The sequence below is a fragment of the Scatophagus argus genome, chromosome 20, assembly GCF_020382885.2.
Source record: "Scatophagus argus isolate fScaArg1 chromosome 20, fScaArg1.pri, whole genome shotgun sequence".
NCBI classification, from domain to species: Eukaryota; Metazoa; Chordata; class Actinopteri; family Scatophagidae; genus Scatophagus; species Scatophagus argus.
In genome coordinates, this window is record NC_058512.1 from 8940578 (window position 1) to 8964317 (window position 23740).

General features: G+C 39.9%; 2 protein-coding genes across 2 annotated transcripts; both read left to right on the forward strand.

Moving 5' to 3' along the window:
- The first annotated feature begins 1893 nt into the window (after positions 1 to 1893).
- Positions 1894 to 17303, forward strand: arvcfa (ARVCF delta catenin family member a). The gene is made up of 16 exons (XM_046376072.1): positions 1894 to 2051; positions 5644 to 5820; positions 6938 to 7542; positions 9012 to 9490; positions 9573 to 9756; positions 9860 to 9977; positions 10187 to 10355; positions 11444 to 11461; positions 11611 to 11682; positions 12625 to 12752; positions 13686 to 13836; positions 13919 to 14111; positions 14520 to 14631; positions 14930 to 15017; positions 16093 to 16169; positions 16409 to 17303. The coding sequence occupies exons 1-16, from the start codon at positions 2031 to 2033 to the stop codon at positions 16499 to 16501; spliced, it is 2685 nt and encodes an 894-aa protein (XP_046232028.1). The 5' UTR covers positions 1894 to 2030; the 3' UTR covers positions 16502 to 17303.
- Positions 17304 to 18856: 1553 nt separating this feature from the next.
- LOC124051246 (bone morphogenetic protein 10-like) lies at positions 18857 to 22239 on the forward strand. The gene is made up of 2 exons (XM_046374403.1): positions 18857 to 19425; positions 20034 to 22239. The coding sequence occupies exons 1-2, from the start codon at positions 19086 to 19088 to the stop codon at positions 21086 to 21088; spliced, it is 1395 nt and encodes a 464-aa protein (XP_046230359.1). The 5' UTR covers positions 18857 to 19085; the 3' UTR covers positions 21089 to 22239.
- The last annotated feature ends 1501 nt before the right edge of the window (positions 22240 to 23740 follow it).

A 23740-nucleotide genomic window follows, 5' to 3' on the forward strand; every position in this document is an offset into this window, starting at 1 on the left:
ACACTTTTAAAAAAAAAAAAAAGTCTCTCTTTTTTGTTAAAAAAAAAGAGTATTCCTCTATGTCTGCATTTGTTCTTGCTTTGCCCATATGTCTTTTGCATATTCCAGTTTCTAAAAATGAAAACTAACAAATACAGAGCGTGATGAAGCCCCTCTGGTGTCTGTCAGTGACCCAAAACCATTAAGACACTTAATGTTGGTTTTTTCAACATGATGGAACTTGTGTTTTTCGAGTGTGGAGATGGAATAGTGAGAGAGCAGTGAACAGCAGCAATCATTTCTGGGGCAAATGGATCTGTGTTTGCATGTCAGTAAATCTTTCTAATGTGAAAGCACACTGTTTCATGGATGTGGCTTTGATTTCACTACAGAGGCATCAAACACTTTTTTTTAATTAAAGGAGAGGCCTCAAATGTTAGCTCTTTACTTGCGGGAGCTGTTAACTGATTTACTGAAATGTATCTTATCCTTGCTGTTTGAAACAAAAAATTCAATTTCATTTTTTTTTACCTCATTGATTTCTGTTGCTACTGTTACTAATTATCAAGATGGCACCATGAAGTTAAAGATATGACCAACAAGGTTTTCATTACATAAAATAAAAATGAAGAATGGCTGACTAGGCTAAAAGGGTTAATAAAACCAACCTTAAAATAGTGCAAAGGTGTTAGCTTCAAAAATAACAAAAATGTGGTTGATTAGCAAACCAAGAGGAAAGAAATGGGGGAAATGAGGATTTATAAATGCTCTGAGATCAGTGGCGTTGAGGGGTGTCCTTAAATCAATAACAAAGACATCTGATAAAGAACACTGCTCCGTGCAGGATGGCAGTTCATCTTTTTATTTGGATTATTGCTCTCTCAGTGCCAGTGGTCTGATGGCAAATTGGAAGATGTCTTGGATTGAGGAAGCAAGTAAGACATTAGTCTTGTGGGACAGTGGTTTTCGTCTCAGCTCATCAACTGTGACTATTTAAGACCACACAAGATGATCTCAGACTCCTTTAAAAATGATGCAATACCTGCCTCAAGGTGTGTGCCACAAGCTCACAAAAGACAACTACAATGGGCACAATTTTACAGTGACGACATCTTAAAAAACAGGTGTTTAGCTGCTTGTAGGATTTGTATCCTCTGTTTAAGGCATCTTTGTTTTAGTTTTAGCTCTGTGATTCTGCCCAATGACAATGGATTGAGCAGGCATTGTATGAAGATTCACAGACAGACAGTGATGGATATTGAAAAGGGGGGTTGATTTTTTCGGTACAGTTTGCAGAGCAAAGCTGCTCGTTCAGTATGGAGTGTGTCTCTCTGCCTGGTGCTGCATGCAGTGTTTATGCACCTTCCTATCCCTCCATTCCCCCCATCCCTCACTCTTTACTATGCTGCACATGGGTGACATATAGGACTGAACCTGTGCGGGCTGCTCTATGCTCTGGCTGCATCTGCTTGTGAGCCCACAGGGAGTGATGTGTTTCTGTGCTTGTGTGTGTGTGTATGTCTATATGTATGTGTGTGCTCTGTCTGTGCACCAGGACTGACAGAAAATATGGGTATAGCACAGGGACTGCAGGGCTCTGCACTTACCTAAGCCATTCACAGGCTCAGCATCACACAGTTGATTCAGCACCTTGCTAATAGCGCACACATTAACTGCAGCACAGAACAGAGGAAGAGTGCAGTAATGAGAGAAAGCCCGGCATTTATTGCTTCTCAGTGTGTGTGTGTGTGTGTGTGTGTATGTGGGGGCGTGTGAGAGAACGTCTGTGTTGAGCAAATGTGTGCATGGTGTGTCTAGTGTGTGTTTGTGAGAGAAAGAGAAATAGAGTGAGAGAGAGAGGGAGGGAGAGAGAGGGAGAGAGCGGACGTGTATTAGTGAGAGCTGGGAGGAAGGATGGCTGCTCATGTTTGAACTGCCTCAAATGCTCAGAGGAAGAGTCAAGACAAAAATTCAGCAGAGGCACAGAAAAAGACGTCTCAGTGGGGGACACATCTTGTTCATCAATTGGGGGAAGCAGAAAAGATTTGGCAATGCCTGCTGAAGTGAAAGAGGTAAGTGTGTGGTGGAATGGCTCTATTTGCTCTGTACCCTCCCTCTTTTTTGCCTATCAGTTTTTTTTTCTTCCTGCAGAGAACTGTAGCCCTCCACAGCTTTGCATTCTCCCTCTGTCATGCTGAATGAAGGAGGCATCAGTCGCTTCACCTCCTTGCCTCTCACTGCTGTTCGGTGCAGTCTCCTTGTGTGTGCATGGGGACATGATGCTAATGTCATTATCAAGTGTGTGTGTATGTATGAGTGTGCACGCATTGCTGTGCGTGTGTGCAAATGCATAGGCAAGCTCATGGTGATAATGTTTGATTGTATTATGAGGAGAGGGTGTCCCTCCTGGGGTGGTGGGGGTGGGGGGGTTAGGGGGGCGGATGCTGCACACACTCTGGTAAGTGTATTGCCATGGTGTGCCAGAGAAACCTTAAAGCTGACCATGCAGCATTTAACCATTTAAGGATCAGAGCATAACTGCGAGTGAAAAGAGGCACCAAATAGAAACTTTGAGAATGAATATGCTTCCATGGCTCATTTTCATGCGCCAGTCTTGTTGAATTATGGTTAAACAAGATGTGTTGCATAATGGATAACCGCATTTCTGAGGGAAACGAGTCTTAATAAGGAGAATCTTGTAATGCATCTTTCATTTCAGTGCCATTTTCCTTCACAATGTACAGTGACACATTCTGTAAATTTACAGTGACCAATATGAGCATCACTGATTCAACAGATAGTGGAGGGCAGATGAGTTGTGACGAAGTTGTGACTAATGTGTTCTGACATCAGTGGACTGATGTCATGTTTTATTATCCAGTGGAAGCATTACTCTTTCAGTCCCACAGTTTGATAAAGACAAACTGCCTGTTAAGGCCTCTGTCTTTTATTCATTCTCAAGTTGCAATAACTTTGCCCCACTGATTTAACTGCAATTGAGAGTGTCCATTTTGGGATTTGTGACAAGTTGGAGTTGTGGCTGGCGGCTGTTGTGCCCTTGAGCTGGTCACCAAAATCTGAACTGGCTCAGCATTAGATCAGTCTCCCAAAATAATACCTTGGCTGCAGCTGGCCTCAATACTGAGAGTTGATGGGAACAAGATGTTAATCATGTCATTCTGTCCCCTGCATCGCTGCACCTAACATCTATTAACATACCTTTTTTTATTTATTTATTTTTTTTGTTTTTTTGAAGCTAAGTCAGATTCAGTACCATCATCTCGACCTATTTGGATCTGTGAGCACACATAGTTAGTGATGGTGCAGTGAGTTATTTAAATGAGCTTTGACTCACAGAAGCCTGGCCTTCCCTGGAGCTTGAATCAGACGGGGACAACACACAGGCCCCTGTCCAGCCTATTATTGTCCTCCAAATCCTTAATCAAGCTGTCTGTAGAGGACAGTAGTACCCCGTCTGTCTTTTGGCCAGGCATTCTTTTAATGCTGCCTAACAATATCACACACACACACACACACAAATACACACACCCCGCCCCAGGGTGTTCAAGCCAGGATCATCTCCCTGACACATTTTGTACATGCATATGAGGGGCTCTTGTGTTTGGTGAGGTGTTTGAAAAGCGAATCAAGCTCTCTCCCTCCACATTCAGTCAGCTGTTCACTGCAGCCTGATTTAATGCAGTGGAGTTGAGTTCTCAGCACTTGTTCGGTTTAATGCCGCAGCCTCAAAAAGAACAGAAATTGGGGAGATTTAACAGCTTATTTGTTTTCCTTTTTCATCTCAGCACATCTTTCAGCATATTGTGTCTGATACATATCAGATGAGACATCATATTTCTTGAACTCAAAACTGAGAAAGAGGGAGAGACTCGATAAGCAACTCAAACAGTAAAAGTGGACCATAAATGGTGCAGTGGAATTGATTTTTCACAATAAAATATTTTAAATGTAAATTCTAATGTTTTAATAAGTTGTTTGTAAGATAGTTTGTCCAAGAGTTTTGGGAAATTCATTGGCTGCAGTCACAAGGCCTACAAGACTGAAAAAGGTGAATCAGATACTGATTGAGACCGTTAGAGCAGCAATACATAATTTTTGTCGACACATTGAAATTAATGTGAAAAAAAATCTCCTTAAAATGTGTTTACAGTCAAATACTGCCTCCAGACCAAGATGTTGAATAATTAATCCATTCCGGTTAATGAAACCCATTGTGTTGAAAAGAAAAGGAAAAAATGGTCTACTTGAAATATACAAGTGGAAATTTACAGAAGTATCCCCGTGTTGTACCAGAGCAGCAGCTGGGTTACTGATTAAAGTGGTGGCAAATCAGGACTCATAACAAAAAAAACTTATGTTACAATAACTGACAGCACACATCCAGTCCCATTACACTGCTGCTGTCAAGGGGCCCTTTTTATACACACTTACATAACACAATGGGGACTGTCAGCATCTGTTTAGAGGCTTTAAAGCATAGAAATATGTCATTGAAATGGCCAGTTTTAGCAGAAGTGAAACGTATGAGCTTGCGTATACTGAGGGAAAATTGCATTTATAATCAATAATGACCAATAATTCAATGGTAATTTGGACAATACAGACAGATAAAAATACAAATAGTGTTTCATGTCAAATATGATATTCCCACCAGCTAAGTTGACCTACTAAACTGCAACTGAGATGCCCCGACGTAGATGCCTTCTTCTGAAAAACACTGCTCTACCCCATCCTCACTTATTACCAAACACTACACTTTTTGTGTTTATCTTTTTGTTGTCCCTGTAAGATGTTGCCTGTCAGTTTTAGTACACATCAAAAGAAGTAAACTTGCTCCCTGAAATCATAAACAAAAAAAAGTTGGGCTAAAAGGGCACAGAAAGTTCCATGATACCTTTTCCATTTAAAATGAGCTTGAAGCAAGTTTAAAAAGAAACTGAGCCTGAGACTTTAGAAACTGCCCATTAGGGCTAAATGAATTGAAAGAACACTCCAGTGCACATTAACATTAACATTAACAAACCAATCGTGTATGCATATATCAAATGATTCTGATGCATCTGAAATTATTTCTACATTTTACACATACTTTAAAGCAACTTTTACCAAATAGAGATAAGCTAACTGGCACACTGTGCATTCTGCAGCCTGAACACGAGGATATTACACCTGAGAAATCATTTAATTAAATAAGTGCTCAGTGGCCTCTTTCATCCATTTATTATATATCTCTGTATTTTTACTGTGTATACTTGATCACAGGCTTTGAACCAGATCCTGTATTATTTTCCTATGGACAGACTGCTTAATTAAATTGCGGAGAAATTGTCCAGACATATATTAGTTTAATTTAAAAATAAGTGTGTATATTAACATTTTTCAGCATGAATTCAACCCTTCATGTTTCAAATTATACAAATTATAGCATAATGGAGTGGAAATGTGTTGAGCTCTCAGCACTGACTCCGTTCGCAAGCCGACATCAAGTGCGGCTCCTTTATCATTTGCAGACCGCCTTAATGACATGATGTGCTATCGTGCTGTTGTATAATGTAAAGATTATGTACATAACACGGACAAATTATTCTGGAGTGGTGCTGAGACAGTGACAGTGCCCGATTCATTTCTGTCTGTGTTGTTTAGGAACAGAGTTCAGAGGGGCCTCCTCCATTATCTTTGTCCCAGGAGGTCAAAGAGGCCACTCTGGATAACCCATCCACCAATGACGAACTGGACACGCCCACCTCCATCGCCTCTGTGATGACCTCAACCAATGAGAGCTCCACGGAGACCGACACCCCACAGCAGACAGACACCGAGGTTGATGAGTTCCTACTGTTTGTCATAGTGAAATTTTTGATTGATTGGCAAAGATGCCGAAAGGCTACAAGCCACAAAATAAATACCTTTTTTCATCAATACCTCTTTAAAGTTTTAACTATATAGCTAAATCTGGTGTGGATTTCTCTAGGGTGTGGTTAAATGTTTCCTAGGAATAAGATTGTGTTTGGATGTCATTTAAAAAAATTAATTAAAATCTTTTTAATTTAGTTATTCTACTCAATGTATCGCTTCAGTTGTACTTGAACTGTCAGCATAAATGAGCCATTTGTCACTTTTGGGCTTTCTGTATCCTCTGAAAATGTAATTAACAGCTTTTTATATTTACGCTTTTTAATCCATTATGACCCAAAATTTGTTTTAAATAATATAAATATATAGGTGAAGTGCTGCCTTTGAGTCTACTCTCATCCAGTCTTCATTACAGACACTGTAAAGTTCTTGTAGACAGGACTACAAGGCTGAATTTCAGTTGCACTGACTAGCAGAGTAAGAAATTGACTTCTGGTTCAACAAATCCTTGGGATTTAGTGCAATTAGGTTTGATTTCTTTGAGTTGCTAAATATTTACATGTTTTTGTGTTTAAAACAACAGGTTTTGCCCACACTCTGCTAGGAAGGAGTTAAAACCAAAATCAATTTAGTAAACCAGCCAATTAAATTTCCTGCAATTTACTCTCTGCTTCTGAACAATGGCTGGACCTCAAGTTGTTTCATCAGACTCCAATTTAAACTCATTTTCAACAAGAGGAATTCATTATTCTTTGGCAGGAAAGAAGAATTCATTATTTATTGGTAGCTCAGAAAGCAAGGGAAGTGTTGAAATGATGATGATTGATCATCACTTTGAGAAATGAACTGGGATGGGTTGTGCAGTTTAGATGAGCGATAAACACACGCTGTAGGTAACAGAAACTTGTTTGGTCGAGCCCAATCAAATTAAGACTAAACAGTTCCTGCTCTGACTGTAAACCCACTAATTTTGCCGGGTACGGGGAACCTGAGATCTTTCAGACAAATGGGATTTTAAAGACTAACAGAGATTCTGATTAGACTTACATTAGACATAATCGCTGCGGTGCATCAATCCTTGTAGGAATCCAAGGCTGTGGAACAAGAGGGAGAACAGACCCCCAGCGAGAGCCAAGAATCCTCAGAGACACAACAGGAAAACATCCAGATATCAGACACACCTGATCTCACATCGCCTCCAGAAGATCAAGAAAAAACTCCTACTGAGCAACCTATTGGTGAAACAAACACTGAACCCTCTGAGTCTGCTTTACCGACCATAACAACCACAACACCCCAACAACCCGAGGTGATACAGCAGTCAGGGGAGCCTCAGCCAGTGAACCCAGACAGGCAGAGCAGAGTGTACACCCTCCCTGACAGCTACAGAGGAATTGGGGGTGAGTTATGTTCAGGGTATGGAAGCCTGTCCCGCATGACCCTCCACAGCTACTGGCCTGCCAAGAACTTCAAGCCCGGGGCTCACCACACCTTGCCCTTCCTCAGAGACAGCTACGCTCCTGCAGGCCTCAGCAGCCAGGCGGAGGAAGATGGAATGAGCGAGCGGGGAGAAAACCCACTGGACATGAAGACTGACCATCCAGCTGCCAGTTACCCGACACTGGGGGGTATTCACCAGTTCAGGCCAATTACCACCATGGAGCTCCTCAGAGAGCCCTCTAGAACCAGGTAAGAGGATGGAGCATTAGATCAAACTTTATTGATCCCACAGGGGAGACCGTGTAAATAGTATCAAGGACTCCAGTGTTTTCCATGGCATCTAGATGTAGGGTCAAGTACAGGTCAGTACCTACATGTACTTAGACACGTCGCAAAGTTAATTGGTAAAATGAATGTATTGCTTTATCACACTTTCATTTAAATGCACTTAAAAATGATCTTTCTTCCTTTCCCACCAAGTATCTCCATGCAAAATAATGATTGCGCTAACCTTTTCCTAACTGGCAGGTTTAGGATGTCTGATCCCATTAGAATTGGTCAGGAATCAGACAGGGAAGGTAAAGGATATTCAGCCCATACCACTGAAATATCAATATGGACCCTGATAATAAGATCACCTTTAATAAAGACTAATGGATCAGTTCATCTTTGACATTAACAGAAAAAATAAACAACAATTTAGTTTTTATAACAGGAAAACATTTAAACATCAAGCATCTACTATCTGTTTTTTAACAGAGAATTTGTCTGAATTCTAGAAATTTCCTTCCATCAGTTAAATTTGACACAAACCTTATTAATGTCAATGATGCGATTCACCTTTTAAAGCTTTGGACAAAAAGATACACAGACTATGAAGAAGATGAGATGCGGACAGAAATGCATCATAAATCAAATCATAAATAAAACAAAAATAATGGAAAGAAAGTGTGTGTGTGGTGCTGTGTGTTTGCCATGTAAAAAACACATCCAAATAATGTTCAGACCAACGCTCCAGCTTCATTTTCATCACAAAATGCCTGCTTATATATAATTAGAATAATAATATATAATAATATGTAAAATCTTTGTAGCTGCACATCCAGTAGTCACCTCCATCCTGCTTGTGTGAGTCAGCCTGGACAATAGAGAGACAGATGGAAAGCAGTTTAGTAGTTGCTGGTATCAATCAGGAATGACAGCAACCTGCAAAGTCGATAAATAAAAAGGTTTCACCTGTTATTGCCTGCCAAAAGCTTTTCCTTAGCCCATATAAAGTGACAAAGCTGTTTATAAAAGATACAAGCAACTCGCTTATGCTGGTAAACTCACTGGAGTCCAGTTTATTAGACTCAGAAATGGCAATCAGCCTGTTGAAAACAAAAGAAAAAGTCAATCATTTTGGTTCTTGCTGATGATTAGATGAGAAGATCAACACCAGACTCACATCTGTCTGTTATACATACAAGGCTATAGCAAAAAGACGCTTAGCATATTGTGAAGCCCGGAAAATGTCCAAAGGGGACAGAATCCACCTGGTGTCTTATTGACACTGTGAGAAGACTGTACAGAATAAAACTTCCCCTTAAAACCACAGCTTTTTGTATTTCACAAACTGGTGACTGACGCATGAAATAATCCAAATCTTAAAATTCAAGATTGATTGTTGTGTATTTTCTGATCCCAATATGCATGCATGCCTTTTCCTCTCTCTTCAGAGGTGGCTATGATGATGCCTTCATGGCCCAGCTGGAGGGGAACCTGAATCCTTTCTTCCAGGCCATGTGCCGAGCACAGACCCTGCAGTTCCCCCACAAACGCAGTAGCATGGTCAGCCTGGACAGCATCCGCAGAGACCCCCGCTGGAGAGACCCCAACCTGCATGAGGTGATCTCGATGCTCAGCCACCCAATGGACCCCGTCAAGTCAAATGCTGCCGCCTATTTGCAGCACCTGTGTTATGAAAATGACCGCATAAAGCAGGAGGTGCGCCAGCTGAATGGGGTACCGATGCTAGTGAAATTACTGGACCACCCTAAAGCTGAAGTTCACCGAAAGGCTTGTGGTGCTTTGCGCAACATATCCTACGGAAAAGACCACAATAACAAAATGGCCATCAAGAACTGTGATGGCATCCAAGCTTTAGTGAGGCTACTAAGGAAGTGTATCAGCATGGAGGTCAAAGAGTTGGTCACAGGTAAAGCTCAGTCCCTTCCTGGATTCATAACCTGTAACCCTTCATTTTATTTTTACAGCATTTGTATTATACCCCCCTGCAGGCACTCTGTGGAACCTGTCCTCACACGAGCCGCTTAAGATGATAGTGATCAACAATGGGCTTCAGACGCTCACTGATGAGATCATCATCCCACATTCAGGATGGAGGAAAGATTCAGCTGACCCCTCAAAAATGCTGAGTGCTGAGTGGACCACAGTCTTCAAGAACACCTCTGGATGTCTGAGGTAATCTTGGCTGCTGTCATGGAACAAATGACAACAGCTGCTAAAGGCTGGCTTTGTGGTGGACTGAGTTCTCGCAGCTTTGCTAACTAAAATGTTTCTGCAGGAACGTTAGCTCAGATGGGGCGGAGGCCCGACAGAGGTTGAGGGAGTGTGAGGGGCTGGTGGACGCCCTTCTTCATGCCCTTCAGTCAGCTGTTGTCAACAAGGATACTGACAATAAGGTTGCTGAAGTCCTCACACTGACTTAAATTTAGATGTTCAAATATTTTTTAATCCTGTTTGTAGTGGCTTTAGGTCAGTACAAATTACTTTTGTTGGCATAAGTGAACAGTAATTTTCTCTCACTGATTTAGCCAATGTAGACCCATGTATTGCACTTACTGCTGTATAACATCACTTACTGAATCTTCTCGTGTTGTCCTCCATTTAGTCAGTGGAGAACTGCGTTTGCATCCTGCGAAACCTGTCCTATCATGTTCACAAAGAAATACCAGGAGCGGAGCGATTTCAGGAGCCCCATGCCAACCATCTGATGAGGTCAATGGGACACCAGAAGAAGAAAAATGAGCCCGAGGGTTTTGGAGGGAAAAGACCCAAAGGTTGGTTGACCATCATATGTGATGACATCACAGAAGCCATTACTGATTAAATAGGTTCCTCTGATTGAAAACATCTATTTTCATCTCAGATTTTTTTTGTATAATGACAATTATTCCTTTTCTCAGACTGATTAGTTTGCTCACTGACATCTTAAACCCTATGTGTGAGGACATCTATTGTATAATGGTGTTTCTTGAGGAAATACCTGCTAATAATTAACACCTCAAATGGAGACTTTAATATGGTCTGTTTGAGATTCGGAAAGGAGACTCGGAAAGGAACCTAAAATAGCACAGTCGCTGCAGCACACACTACTAAAACGGCACTAATTCCTCTGATCGTCCAAGTGCGGAGTCACTTTTTCAAGGATTTATAGTTTCGGATCAAAATCTTTCAAATTTGATCCTGTTTTTCTTCCTACTTCTTCTCATCCCACAATACTCCAAGTACCTTTTCACTGGGATTGATTTTCTTCATTTACTCTTTGTATAATCTATAATGACCCCGTAAAACAACCATTTCAGAATCAGAATCAGAGTACTTTATTGATCCCTGAGGGAAATTGGGTGTTTTCTGTGTTTGAAGGTTTTAATTCAATTTTAGCATGTCTTGGATTTGGGTTCACATTTGCCACCTTTTTATGCCAGTGAGAGCCTAAATATTTCATGCAGATTCAAGGTTTCAAAATGAAAAAAAAAAGCAATCCTTAAACTGTGAAAAACTCTAGTGATGCACAACCCGAGCAAGTATTTGATTTACAGCCCATATTCACAAATTAACTAAATACTAAATTAACTAAATAAGACTACATTCTTCTGTACTCCGGGAAACAAATTAATGGAGAAAAAATAGGGTTACAGTTAATTGTGATTTAAAATTGTACGGCTTTTCACCAATGCTAACCTTTCAGTTAATTGCACAAAATTGACAAATGCCTCGCTGATCTAATCATTAACCTGATACAGTTGATTCCCCAGCGTCTCACCACATGAAGGAGCTCTGTGTTTTCTTCTGCTGCGTCCTTTCCCAGAATAATCTAATCTTTGACGTTGTTCTTTCTTCCTTTCCCTTTGGCTGTATTCATCAGAGGAGTGGTTCAATCAAGGTCAGTCTGCTTGTTAATCCTGAATATTTTCACGGCAGTACTATTGTGAGTTGATACCACATTGAATTCACTGACTATCTATTGATGCACTCATAAAATTAAAAACTGGTGTTGGTGTTTGTGTGCACGTATGTGTCTGTAATGTACAGGTTGGAAAAATGGATTTATGGACAGAAAATATGGTACAATGGATTTACCAAAACGTACAGAACAAATGAAAGGTATACACATTTAAACTTCACATAAAACATGACATTTTAAATGGAACACACATACTGACTGCAGTCTACGACTTACAGTAAAATTTGGAAATAAACAGAATAGACAACAATCTTATTACAATCTTATCACATATTATCATCATCATATGATTCTGTCATTAGGCATCAGTACTTGCTTTCTGTGTTATTTGCTTTGTATGCATGATGCTGCATGACCTGAAAGATAGTTCATTTGAATGCAAAGCCACACCTCAGCACCTGCACCACTTGAGGAGAGTTTTATGACTAAAACAAAAATGACCCACCAGCTGAAAGACTGATAACATTTTTATCGGGCCAAATCTAGAGGAAGAGCATTTTCTTTGGCAAGCCCAGGAATTTGTTCAGGGACCCAGGGGTATTAACATATCTTTATTTGGTACCTTTTGCATGACCTCATGCCTGTTTTTCGTCATGAATGCTTCCTGTATATACAGGAAAAAAATGTTACAGTAGTACTGTAGGGCTGAATACTGTATATGTGGATCTAGCTGCCGTCAGAACAGAGATCAGAGCTAAGCCGATACCTCCCACACACCAGCCAGTGAATGCAAATTAGAATGACAAGCAAGTTACGGTCCCAGGTCAGGTTGATACTACTTGTCAGCCATCCAGAATCCTCCTCTGGCTCAGTACAAAAACAACCTCTGCAGGATTCTGACAGAGTAGTAATTTTCATGTGTAGAGAGTTTAATTCAATTCATTAATACATTGTTCTACTGGCCTAACTAACAACTGGCCTAAACTAATATAGATAGATGAAATGGGAGAACAATGTTATCACATTTGCATCGACACAAACTGGTTTGATGACTTTTTTACTGATTATTGACGACACTATCATGCAGGTATTTTGCCACTGCTTGAACGTCATCCCTGACTGTCTCTGCCTTTCTGTTAAAGGGTTAGAGCTGCTGTACCAGCCAGAGGTGGTGAGGCTCTACCTCTCTCTTCTCACCTGCAGTCAAAACCACAACACCCTAGAGGCAGCCGCAGGAGCACTGCAGAACCTCGCTGCGGGACACTGGGCTGTGAGTGGATGGAAAAGCTTTCTTTCACTCATGACTTAACACAGCGGTTCTGATTGTGGCGTGAATCCCCAGCATAAAAATAGTCCCTATGAAGCTGGAAATCGGAGCATTAAACTTTGAATTGATGCAGTTATCAAATGACATTTTGTTGGCTCATTTATAGTGTATTTGTAGTAGATCACCACGGCTGCTGTTATTGTGTCCTAGTGCCCTTATGCATTGTCTATGGAGCAGATCCAAAATTTGTCTTTGGATAACATCATCATTCAACATGTGGGGGGATTTGATACAGAGCTGAACCCTAAATAAATAACATTGTCAGTTTGATGTCAGTCTGCACTGTGCAGGGTTACACAAGTCAACGTTCAAAAGGCCTTCAGTGTACATGATGGCCTCCATGCCTGAAGCTTTTTTTTTTCTTGGCTGGTTGGATTGTGTTTCTGAGACTGCATCAGTGTTCAAGTGTGCAGATTGAGGGAGATGAAAGGTTGATCGTTTTAATATAACTGAACTCTCAAGATTGGCTTTGTCAGCACCCTGCACGATCAAAAGTCACATTTGCTGATTTGCCCCCCAAGCGAATCCATAGGCCTGTCAAATAATGTGCTTTGCCAAGATATACCGTGCCATGAATGTCACTGTAACTTATGATCAACATTAGGTCTGTGCTCAGATTATGGCAGTTTTAAAATGTTTAGATTTTGAAATCGAGTTGCATCACACGCAAGAGAGCAGTTAAAACGGTAGACCTTAATTATTGCTTATGGGACACTGGCACTGGAAATTTCTTTTCACAGTATGCAGTACTTGTGGTGATATGAGTGGTTTTGTGAAGGGGAAGAGATAAAGCGCCTCAGAAGCATATTCTCATGGATACGCTCAAAACACACCGACATCACAAAGGTATTCTGTATTTCATGTTTGCTCTTGTAGTGGTCCAGCTACATCCGGGCCACAGTGAGAAAAGAGAAAGGGCTGCCTATTCTGGTGGAGCTGCTGCGCTCAGACGTGGACAAGGTGGTGCGTGCTGTGGCTATCGCTCTTCGCAATCTGGCGATGGACAGACGGAATAAAGACCTCATAGGTAAAGGTTTGTAACTCTCATCTACGCACACATGGCTCCACTCACATTATTTTTTTACTATGCTGACTCTCTGTCATTACAGGGAGCTACGCTTTGAGGGACCTTGTCAATAACCTGCCATGTGGGCAGCAGCACCCAGCCAAGAATCTTGAGGGGGATACGGTGGTTTCTATACTGAACACTATCCATGAGATCATCACAGACAGCCCAGAGAACGCCCGAGCGCTCATACAGGGTCATGCTGTGCAGAAACTGGTGGCCATCAACAAGTCAAGGTACTTTAATCTCTTCTGGCTAAGTTGCAAACTTAATACCTTTTCACACATTTCTGAAAATGTGCTGCATTCTAATGTAATCAGTAAGTTGCAAAAATTTTCAAATAATTTTGGTACAATTTTTAGACAGTCAGACTGTAATTTAAAATCTGCAGTAGAAGTCACATATGTTGTCCTTTTTTTTTTCAAAATAAGATGGAAACAATAGACAAGGCTGCACTGGTTTTATTATATTTGTTGCTGGGACTGCATGATGTCTGTTTATGCTTGACGCAGCCTGGATGCAATCACACGTTATTATAAGCATCATATCCCAGGGCAATCAGAAATGGATTTTAATTATTGGGACAGTACTGTCTCAGAGCTGTCCTCTGTTGTTTACCACAATGTCTAATGATTTGTTGTCAGCCAATCAGCACGAGAGATCAAAGCAGCCTCCCATGTGCTCCAGACAATATGGGCCTACAAGGAGCTGAGAAACACCCTGAGCAAGGCAGGCTGGAACAAGAGTCATTTTAAGGTATTTGTCAGCATTTACTGACTAAGAACCGAATCAGCATGCATAATTATCTAAATAAAGCCTTCAAGAGCATCTTTATACAAACCCCTTTATACCTGATGGGAGTAAAGTTTGTCAAGAAATGTCAAACATTGTTGTTCCACTCACATGATCCACTGTGAAACCTGTCTTTTATCACATAAAAAGAGCACTAGACACAAGATACCCTTTTATGTACTCAAGGAATCAATGAATTTAAGTTTATTCGTTGCATGCAAAACTTTATGAAAAATAAAGTAATCCTTTTTGTCTTTCAAAGCCAACAACTACTGGAGTGGCCAAAAAATCCAAGAGTGGAAAGCAAGGCATCGATGACATCACCTTGCCACTCATGGACAAAAACCAAGGTCAGCAAATCATTGCGTGCATTCTGTCAGCAAAATGTTATTAAATCATCATCTAAATGAGAAAAGTGTCCTCTAGCTCAGAGAACAAAAATAAAAAAAGCTTTTAAACATACTATGCTTTTTGTCATGTCAGGGACAAAGAAATGGGCGTTTTCAGTCCCAGACCATATTCTTCTGAAATATAGCCTTAAACCAGTGATGTGCTGCCAAGGTTATCAGTGCACAGACTTGGCTTATTAGCCTGAACATTGTCTCCCAGAGGCAGAGCAGCAGGCTCACGCATCACCAGTCACATTTCATTTGAAAATTATTCCAAAAGGGCACCCATTTGTAGCGTCAAGAGCGAACCATAGTTTCCCCCAAAAAAAAGGGATTTTCTCTGAAGGATTCTTCATGAATTATGAACGTAACTTAAACTCCCACTGAAATATGAATTTCAGGGTAACAGGTACAAGCTACTTTCAAAGGAAATCTTAATTCCATTGCTTTTGTATATTGAATATTTCTAATTTTGCTGCTTTGCAGATGTTTCAGAAATTGATGTTTGAAGTGAAATGATTGGCACAAAGAGGCTACCTAAATTACACAGAGAAACAACAAGAGAGGTAGCGAGTAGCCCTCATAGAGCAGCATTCCTTTGGACACAGAGGACATAGATAACTTACAATAAAATATTTTTAAGTTGAAATTGAGTCACATTTACTGACTGAAAAGCCAATTTTAATAAGTCTGAGTGAAGTTACACATGTAGCCTAACATTAATAAAATATTAACCTTAGCATCTTAACTTCACTAGCTTACTGGTGTGGTTAGTGTTTACTAACATTAATATGAATCAAGTTACTTTCCTGAAATAAAACCTCTCCTGTAAAAACTGAAGGAAGGCATAATCATGGAGCTGTTTCTACACTGACACATTTCCAAAAGCAGGCCTACTTATTACAGGCAAGTGGTTGATAAAGCTTTCCCTACAAAACAATTTAGATCTGTTTTTCTTCTCTCTTCATCTATTTCCCCCTCTGCTGCATCATATGGTCTACATATGGTCTAATGTGATTATTGCTTTCATTTGCAGACGTATATTGCAGTTTAGAGCCAAATGATAGAGTTGGAGATGGAAAAGGTCCCATTGTTGAGAGAGATGCCCTCCAGGTAATCTTCCATTTGAATGCACTGATTGCATCTAAACAACTTTGTAACAGCATAGAATGTGTTTTATAGCCTGTTTTACCTAGAACCGACTTAATTACCTATGCCTGGTATGGGGTATAAGCAGATAAAGTAACGGTTTTATATTACAGGATTTTATTTAAAAAGATTACTTACTCATGACTTGTAAGTGTCAGTGTACATATTTACATATTTACATTACATATTTTCTTGACCTATAGGCGATAAGTGAGAGAAAACACTTCATCAGAGCTGGCAGGCCTGCAGTGGGCCTCATGGATAACAAACCTCCACCACTGGACTCCTGGGTGTAAACATGACAACACGGCCAATCAAGCTGGTTAAATCCTGTAGAGACACTTTCCATTGGTGAAATACGGATTTGTGCCATCTGATCATTCACGTACTGACAGAGAAACACATTCAGTTAAAAATAATTTGTTTACAAGAAATATTGTGCCAAACATTTACATGTATTTACTATGGAGGCTGTTTGGGAATCGATTTGATGGATTTTGTCATTTAAGAAGATATACTGTCTCTCTGAAACACATAATGCATTATGTATGACATCTGAAATAGCCTAAATATGCAAGAATCATGACTCCAAAGAATATATGACACATACAGTTTGGATTTTACAGCTCACACTTATGAGATCTATTCTTCTAGTTTGTCACGCTATCAAGGCCTAAAGTGACAAGTTGATCTACTGTTGTTTTTCCCCATGGATTCTGGGGTAAATAAGGATTCTAATATAAAAATATCTCAAAAATATTTTTTGTCAGTGTTCAAGATGATTAGGATTAGGGCTGTTGTCCGCCTCATCATCAAAACATCCAAATTGTTTGGAATTCAGTTTATTCTTGACAAATGTGCCATCACACTAGACAGTGTGGTCATTAGCAAACCCTCATTTGTTATCATGATAGGCAAAATGGGATTGTAAATGTGTAACAAAGGACTGTTAATATTTAAATGAAGGTATTTATATTGTAATATTTATTGTAATACCCATGTTAATGATTAAAGGTTATTGGTGTGTATTAGCTAATACTGGTAAGTGATCATACATTCAATACAACTCTGCTTTGCAGTGGTCCTTTTTGCATTGCGATGTTGAATGAAAAATAACAATAAATTATGTGCTTAATTTCTCACTTTTATTTGTATTCTGTGAGAACTGAATTTTCTGTCCTTATCCAGTGGTTGCTTGAACAATCCTGTTTACATTTGTTCTGAACAAATCAGTAGATGGAAAAAAATTATGTTCAACTGAGTTATCCATACCACTCTCTGTAACAGAGACCACACCTGTTCCAAACTGCAGGTGCATTGGCCAAAAACACACATTTATTTAAATGTTCAAGGGGAGTAAGTGTGTCAAAGTAAGATAAATTTTACAAGTTAAAACTAACAAACTGGAATATGTTGTACATCATTTATACAGTAAGATTATGTAGTTATTGGGCATGCAACCCCATGGTAGACCTAACTCTACAGCAATAGAGTCATAGTTATTTTAGAGGTAAAATGTATTTTTTTTCTACCCCTCATATATACCCAGTTCTTTGATAAATTATACAGTATACAATATACAGTCATAAAACTGATTTGTAGGATCACATAAAAAAGCTCTCTGTAATTTTGAATCACAAATTGAAAAACAAATTGGTGTTTAAGTCCAAATACTCTGCAGTGTCTTTTCTATTGTCAGGTCAGTAGCCATGATGAATGCTACACACTTATGAACTTGCATGTTGCACACAATCCCTGAAAAGGCTAAAACATGTTGGCATTAGTTATGTTTCCTCCTGCAGGCTACAGCGCTCACTTACATAAGCGTTTTATGTTCTCTCATACACTGTTGGTTCATATATTTATATCGTCATGTAAAATCATGACAAGTTTATGTCTCATATATATTAATGAAGTGCTATGGCTGAAATGGCTTGAGTTGCAGTGAAACTTGTTTTTAAGTGACAGTAATCTAAAATGATGTAATTTGCAAATTCATTTTTGTTGGCCTAGTTTTCATTTGGTGTAATTTATTTGTTTGTTTACATGAGTTTATGTTGAAATGATGGCAATAATTGCATATGTGAGCTGTCAGATAGCAAAACAAGTAATCATCCAAAAGCATACACAACTGAGATCATATCAGCCTATTCAGCACCTAATGAAAATGTTTAATTCAGTCTTAGATGAAGAGGCAGATGTACAGACACTGAGTCTACACTGGCCTCTTGTGGAGACTACCAAGTATAAATCAACAATATTGTTAATTGGTAATTGATTTTGTGCTTTATCCAGGAAAGGAGTACACAAAACATCATTTACATGTTTAATTTTTCCACCATTATTGGTGATTACTTGATTGATACTTGATTGCAATAAGTTCTTTATGTATATATTAATCGGTAACTCTTTAAAAATGAAATATCACCGCCCAGTTTTTTATTTCAGCATGGTGCAGCATTTGGCAGTTTCATAAATCAAATGTCATGTTTCTCTGATTTCACTGTAAGGCAAGTTTTGTAAGTGGTTAATGGAGATAAAAGCACACAAATGAAACTGAATATCACTGGAAATTATGGTTAGTCTTAACTTCCTGACTGGGGGAGAGAGAGAGGAGGGCCAAGCAGGGCCTCAGTGACATCTCCAAACATGTCAGCACAGCACATTGGACAGCACAGCCCTGCCCTCAGAACCAAACTACAAGATCAACAAGGGCAAAGCTGTTTTCTCGTTGTCCCCAACAGCAACCCGTTGCCCTTAAACGAAGGAGCGTCCTTCCTCGAAAGGTTGAACAGTTTGCAGGTGTCCACTCCAAAGGATCCATCACATCTTCTCATCTGATACTCAGTCTTTGGATTTAAACCTTTCCCTTACTCAACCATGACTGTTTCAGTCTTCTCCAGTCTTGGGTTTATATGCTCTCTGAATGTCCTGCTTCTGATGTTGACTGGTTTGAGCTTGAGCAGTCCCATCAGATCTCCTGAGAACCATCACAGGGCTTCAGTCGGTAGGGGCGTGGGTGATAATCCGCTACTTGATACGCAGGACATTCTGAGCCATTTTCTGTCCACAATGAACCTCACAGAGCTGAGGCCCCTGCCCAAGCCCCTCGCTGCCCATAAGGAGCCACCAGAGTACATGCTGGAGCTGTACAACCGATTTGCCCATGACTACACTGCTGTGCCTTCAGCCAACATTGTGCGCAGTTTCAAGAACGAAGGTACAAACTTGTTTTTGTTTAACAACAATAAAATCTGGGAAAATTTGTATGTATGCATAAAAATTTAAAGCAACATTGTGCCACTCTAAAACAATTCTGGAGGAAGATAGTTGATCGATGACTCTCTTGCATGGGCCGTCAATTACTCGATGCAGGTGATTGGGTTGGAGGCTAATCCAAAAGATAATATTGTTTATTCTCCACAATTGTTTTAAAAGTTAAATAATGTCGCTCTAAACTTTGTGTTGCATTTTTAAAATTACATGTAAACCAGATTTACAGGAGTAGCTTAAAAATCACTGGGATCATAAGATAAGATAAGATGAACTTTATTGATCCCGCAGTGGGGAAATTCACACTGGGATCATGTTTGACATTCTGATAATTTAATGGTTTAGAATACTACTTTTTATTTACAAAAGTCAAAATGCTGTACTTGAACTAAACCTTCAGAATTCATGACTTATATCAAAACAATCTCAATGCATCTATTATAATAACTGTTTATATGGTATATTTTAATGTTTCTTAACATGGCTGAACTTCAGTTTTGACCACAGAAACATTCAAAATGCATTGAGGTACACTTTTTGATATTTTGATTTCAGACTCCTCCATATACAGTATAACAACCAGAGGTGTAAGGATACATCCCCTGCTCTTCAACATCTCAATGCGCCCCCATGAACACATAACAATAGCTGAGCTTCACCTTTTCACCCTGGTCCAGAGAGCCCAAAGACCATATGCTGGCATTGACTGCAAGGTGACCATCTACAAAATACACGAAGGCATTGTTTGGACAAAAGAGGTGGGGAAAGAAGGGAGAAGGAGGGCTAAAGAGGAGGTGGTAGAGATGAAGGATTTGGAGGAACTGGTGACAAAGCATATCCATGCCAAAGATAACAGCTGGGTGTCATTTGACCTGACTCATGTGGTTACACTCTGGCAGAAGTCAGGGTGTGCAACTCACAGACTGGAGGTTCATATTGTAGGTCTGGGGTCAGAGGAAGAAGGGGCCACACAAGAGGTCACAGAGGAGGGCGGGAGGTTGGTTGAGATTGATATCGACAGGAGGTTGGAGGGGAAACACAATGCAGTGATCATTGTCTTCTCCGACGATCAGAGCAGAGACCACAAAGTGGATAAACAAGAGCTCAACCAGATGATTGAACATGAGAATGACCTTCCTGAAAACATGGGCCTCAGCCAACAGCCTTTATGGGGGCATGTTAATCACGACACTGGCCTCACTGACCAGGACGAGCTGGACAAACAGTCTCTCCTGCAACTGCAGTCCAACCTTATCTATGACACACCTTCCCGAATCCGTCGCAATGTTAAGAGCGAGTCATGCAAGAGGACCCCACTGTTTGTGGATTTTAAAGACATTGGCTGGGATACGTGGATCATCCAGCCTCTGGGTTATGAGGCATATGAGTGCAACGGCGTGTGCAACCCACCTATGACCTCTGAGGTCTCGCCTACCAAACATGCCATTGTGCAGTCACTGCTGAGTGTTAAGAGTCCAGAGAAGGTATCGCGTGCCTGCTGTGTACCCACTAAGTTGGAGCCAATCTCACTCCTTTATCATGAAAACGGTGTGGTCACTTTCAAACACAAGTATGAGGGAATGGTGGTGGCAGAGTGTGGCTGTAGATAGTCATAATGGATAGTAAGTGATGCTATTACACAGAGACAGACTGTGCACTGACGATGGAGCTAAATAAATGATCTATCTATCTATCTATCTATCTATCTATCTATCTATCTATCTGTCTATCTGTCTATCTATCTATCTTCATGTGCTTGTTTCCACAGTATCTCAGATCTCATACAGTGGTGTGTAAAAACACAAGTCTAGACTTAGTTGTAAATTAGGGATGGACACAGATCTGTGCTATATGATGTACATTTGTAATTGTATAAAGGTAAATCAGTTGTTATTATTACATTATTGTAGAATACAAAGCTTTCAAAATATCCTTTTGAAACAGTCTGAGGTGATTTATTGTAATTATTTGCAGATTTTTGGATTTCAGAATGGTTTTGCGTAAGTTTCACAATTTATTGTACATGAGAGTAGCTGACCATGTTCTTGCAAAAATGGCATCAGTGCCATGTGACAAAGTAACAGGCAAAAGAAGAAGAGAAAAGAAAGAAAACAAACATCCTAGTAAACAAGCCTCTTCCACCTTTTACAAATGAACTGAGCCCCAAAGTCAAAAGGTTAAAAAATGATATCACTCATAGTGACAACCTTCTTAGTAAATTATAAAAATTTATTTGAGATCCATCACAAATCTGCACTACAGTGCAATGCTTCAGAATACAGAATCTGACAATCCTTTGGGTTATTTCAGTGCTGATGCTGGCTGCCTTTTCATCCCACAGTTTTCTCAAAACTTATTCTACTTTATGGTAGGCCACCAGATTATAATGATTTGCACTACCGATAGTATATTTCAAACATGAAAAATTTCTTAAATTCAGCTATAATTGAGTCGTAGTCTTTACAAATAGATTAACATGCTGCAGATTTCTAAATGGTATAATTTATTTTTATGCCTTATGGCATAAAAAAGCTGATCTTTTTCCTCTTGTTTAGTTGCAGAAAATATATTTTTGCTGGCTTTTAATCTTTAGGATTTCTTGTCTGAAAACTGCGCAGTTTCTCTTGCCTAACATTTGTATCGACTCCTGTGAAATCTTTCTTTGCACCTCAGCCATTCACATCCTGCTTTTGGTTTTCCACCTACATTAATCCTATTATGCTTGTTAAAATAAAACATCTGAAAACAAGTATATTCACTGAGAGATTTGTGATGTCTTGTGCACCCTTTTTCATTGTCAGGTAATTACAGCACTCCCCACCTATAACAACCTTAATCCCCATCCCTCTAGCGTCACATGCCTGGCGGGCCTCACTCTGCCTGCTTCCATGCCATAGTGATAACGAGGTGTCAGAGTCTGGAGTCTTGTAGACCGTCACTCAGGATGAGACGCCACTCCAAGTGGCAGTATTTGTGAGAGGGTGGTGTCAGATTCCTGGTCTCCAACACCAGCGTGCACTATTGACAATCCTGCCATCAGGTTCGCTCGGTGCCCTCTGAACCCTCCCACTTCCTTTTTCTGACACGGGCATGCTAACGCCCTGCCCTTATCAAGGCCTCAGCAACAGTACAAATGGAAAAAATACATGTCACATCATCACCTAGCTTTCGCTGTTAACAGTCGGAAGCAGATAACAATAATGGAATAACACTGTGGAACCTTCTAACTTAATAGGATCCTCACTCATCACACGAACTTTAACAGGCCAAGTGTGCAGGGTACAGATATCGGCTGGCAGTGAACGAATTGATTTCCCAGTATGGAGCTTATTTAAAACTAGAATAAAGTTGTGATATGTACAAAATACTCCTAAAAACACAATATACAGTGATTTCTTTGTTCATAATGTCTTGTGCTGTTTTAGTCTGGGGACTGTACAGAATTGATTGGAAGTAAAAGGGGGATGGGCTGAATGTTATAAAATTTAATTCCATTAAAAAGCCAATACCTGCATTCTTAATATTTTCTTATGACTTTCCCTTTGACTTATAAAAATTCTACAACAACACTTCCCTCAACATCTTGAAATAGTATATTTACAGTAACTATGACAAAAATGGTTTAAAAAAAGAGAGCCTCAAAAAAGTGCAGAACCCAGTGAAGTCCCAGGTTAGGCTAAGGGAGAACTGTAAGTAACTATTAAAAAAAAATAAATCTGGGTTTTTCTCCTTATCAAAGCTGGCATATTGTTCCTACAACTGGACTTTGGTGGGGGAGAAACAGGAACGTTGTCCTGTGTATGGACACGCACCTTCATGATCCACGATGCACACATTTGTTGCTTTTGTATTTTACTTTTATTATAACTCAGACAGAAGATCTCTCTCTCTGCCTGTTAGGTAGAAAGGTGAAATCGAAAGTCGTTAACTCCCGCCAAGAATGGACTGCAAACCAAAATACACACACTGAGCCAACTACTGGGCCGTTTGGAGAAAGACCCTCAAGTGGATGGAAGATGGAGAGAAAAAAGAAGCTGAACAGTTGTTGGTGCACTGAATGAAAGGCAAACCAGCATCTGATGCCATCCTGGATCCACAAGCCTGTAACTGTCCAGAAAAAAATGTTCTCTCTAAGATGCTAAAATATGCAAAATATCTTTGCACTGATAAAACTCAAAATAATCTCTCCCAATAAGGTTTTTTTACCCTTAGGAGGATGGAGTGATATCTTTGACTTATATTAATGCAAAATTAGTTGCTTA

Coding starts and splice junctions, on each gene's coding strand:
- arvcfa (XM_046376072.1), top strand. CDS start 2,031: ATGCCTGCTGAAGTGAAAGAG. Junction 2,052..5,643: donor TGCCTGCTGAAGTGAAAGAG/GTAAGTGTGTGG, acceptor TGTGTTGTTTAG/GAACAGAGTTCAGAGGGGCC. Junction 14,112..14,519: donor GTGGCCATCAACAAGTCAAG/GTACTTTAATCT, acceptor ATTTGTTGTCAG/CCAATCAGCACGAGAGATCA.
- LOC124051246 (XM_046374403.1), top strand. CDS start 19,086: ATGACTGTTTCAGTCTTCTCCAGTCTTGGGTTTATATGCTCTCTGAAT. Junction 19,426..20,033: donor GCGCAGTTTCAAGAACGAAG/GTACAAACTTGT, acceptor TTTTGATTTCAG/ACTCCTCCATATACAGTATA.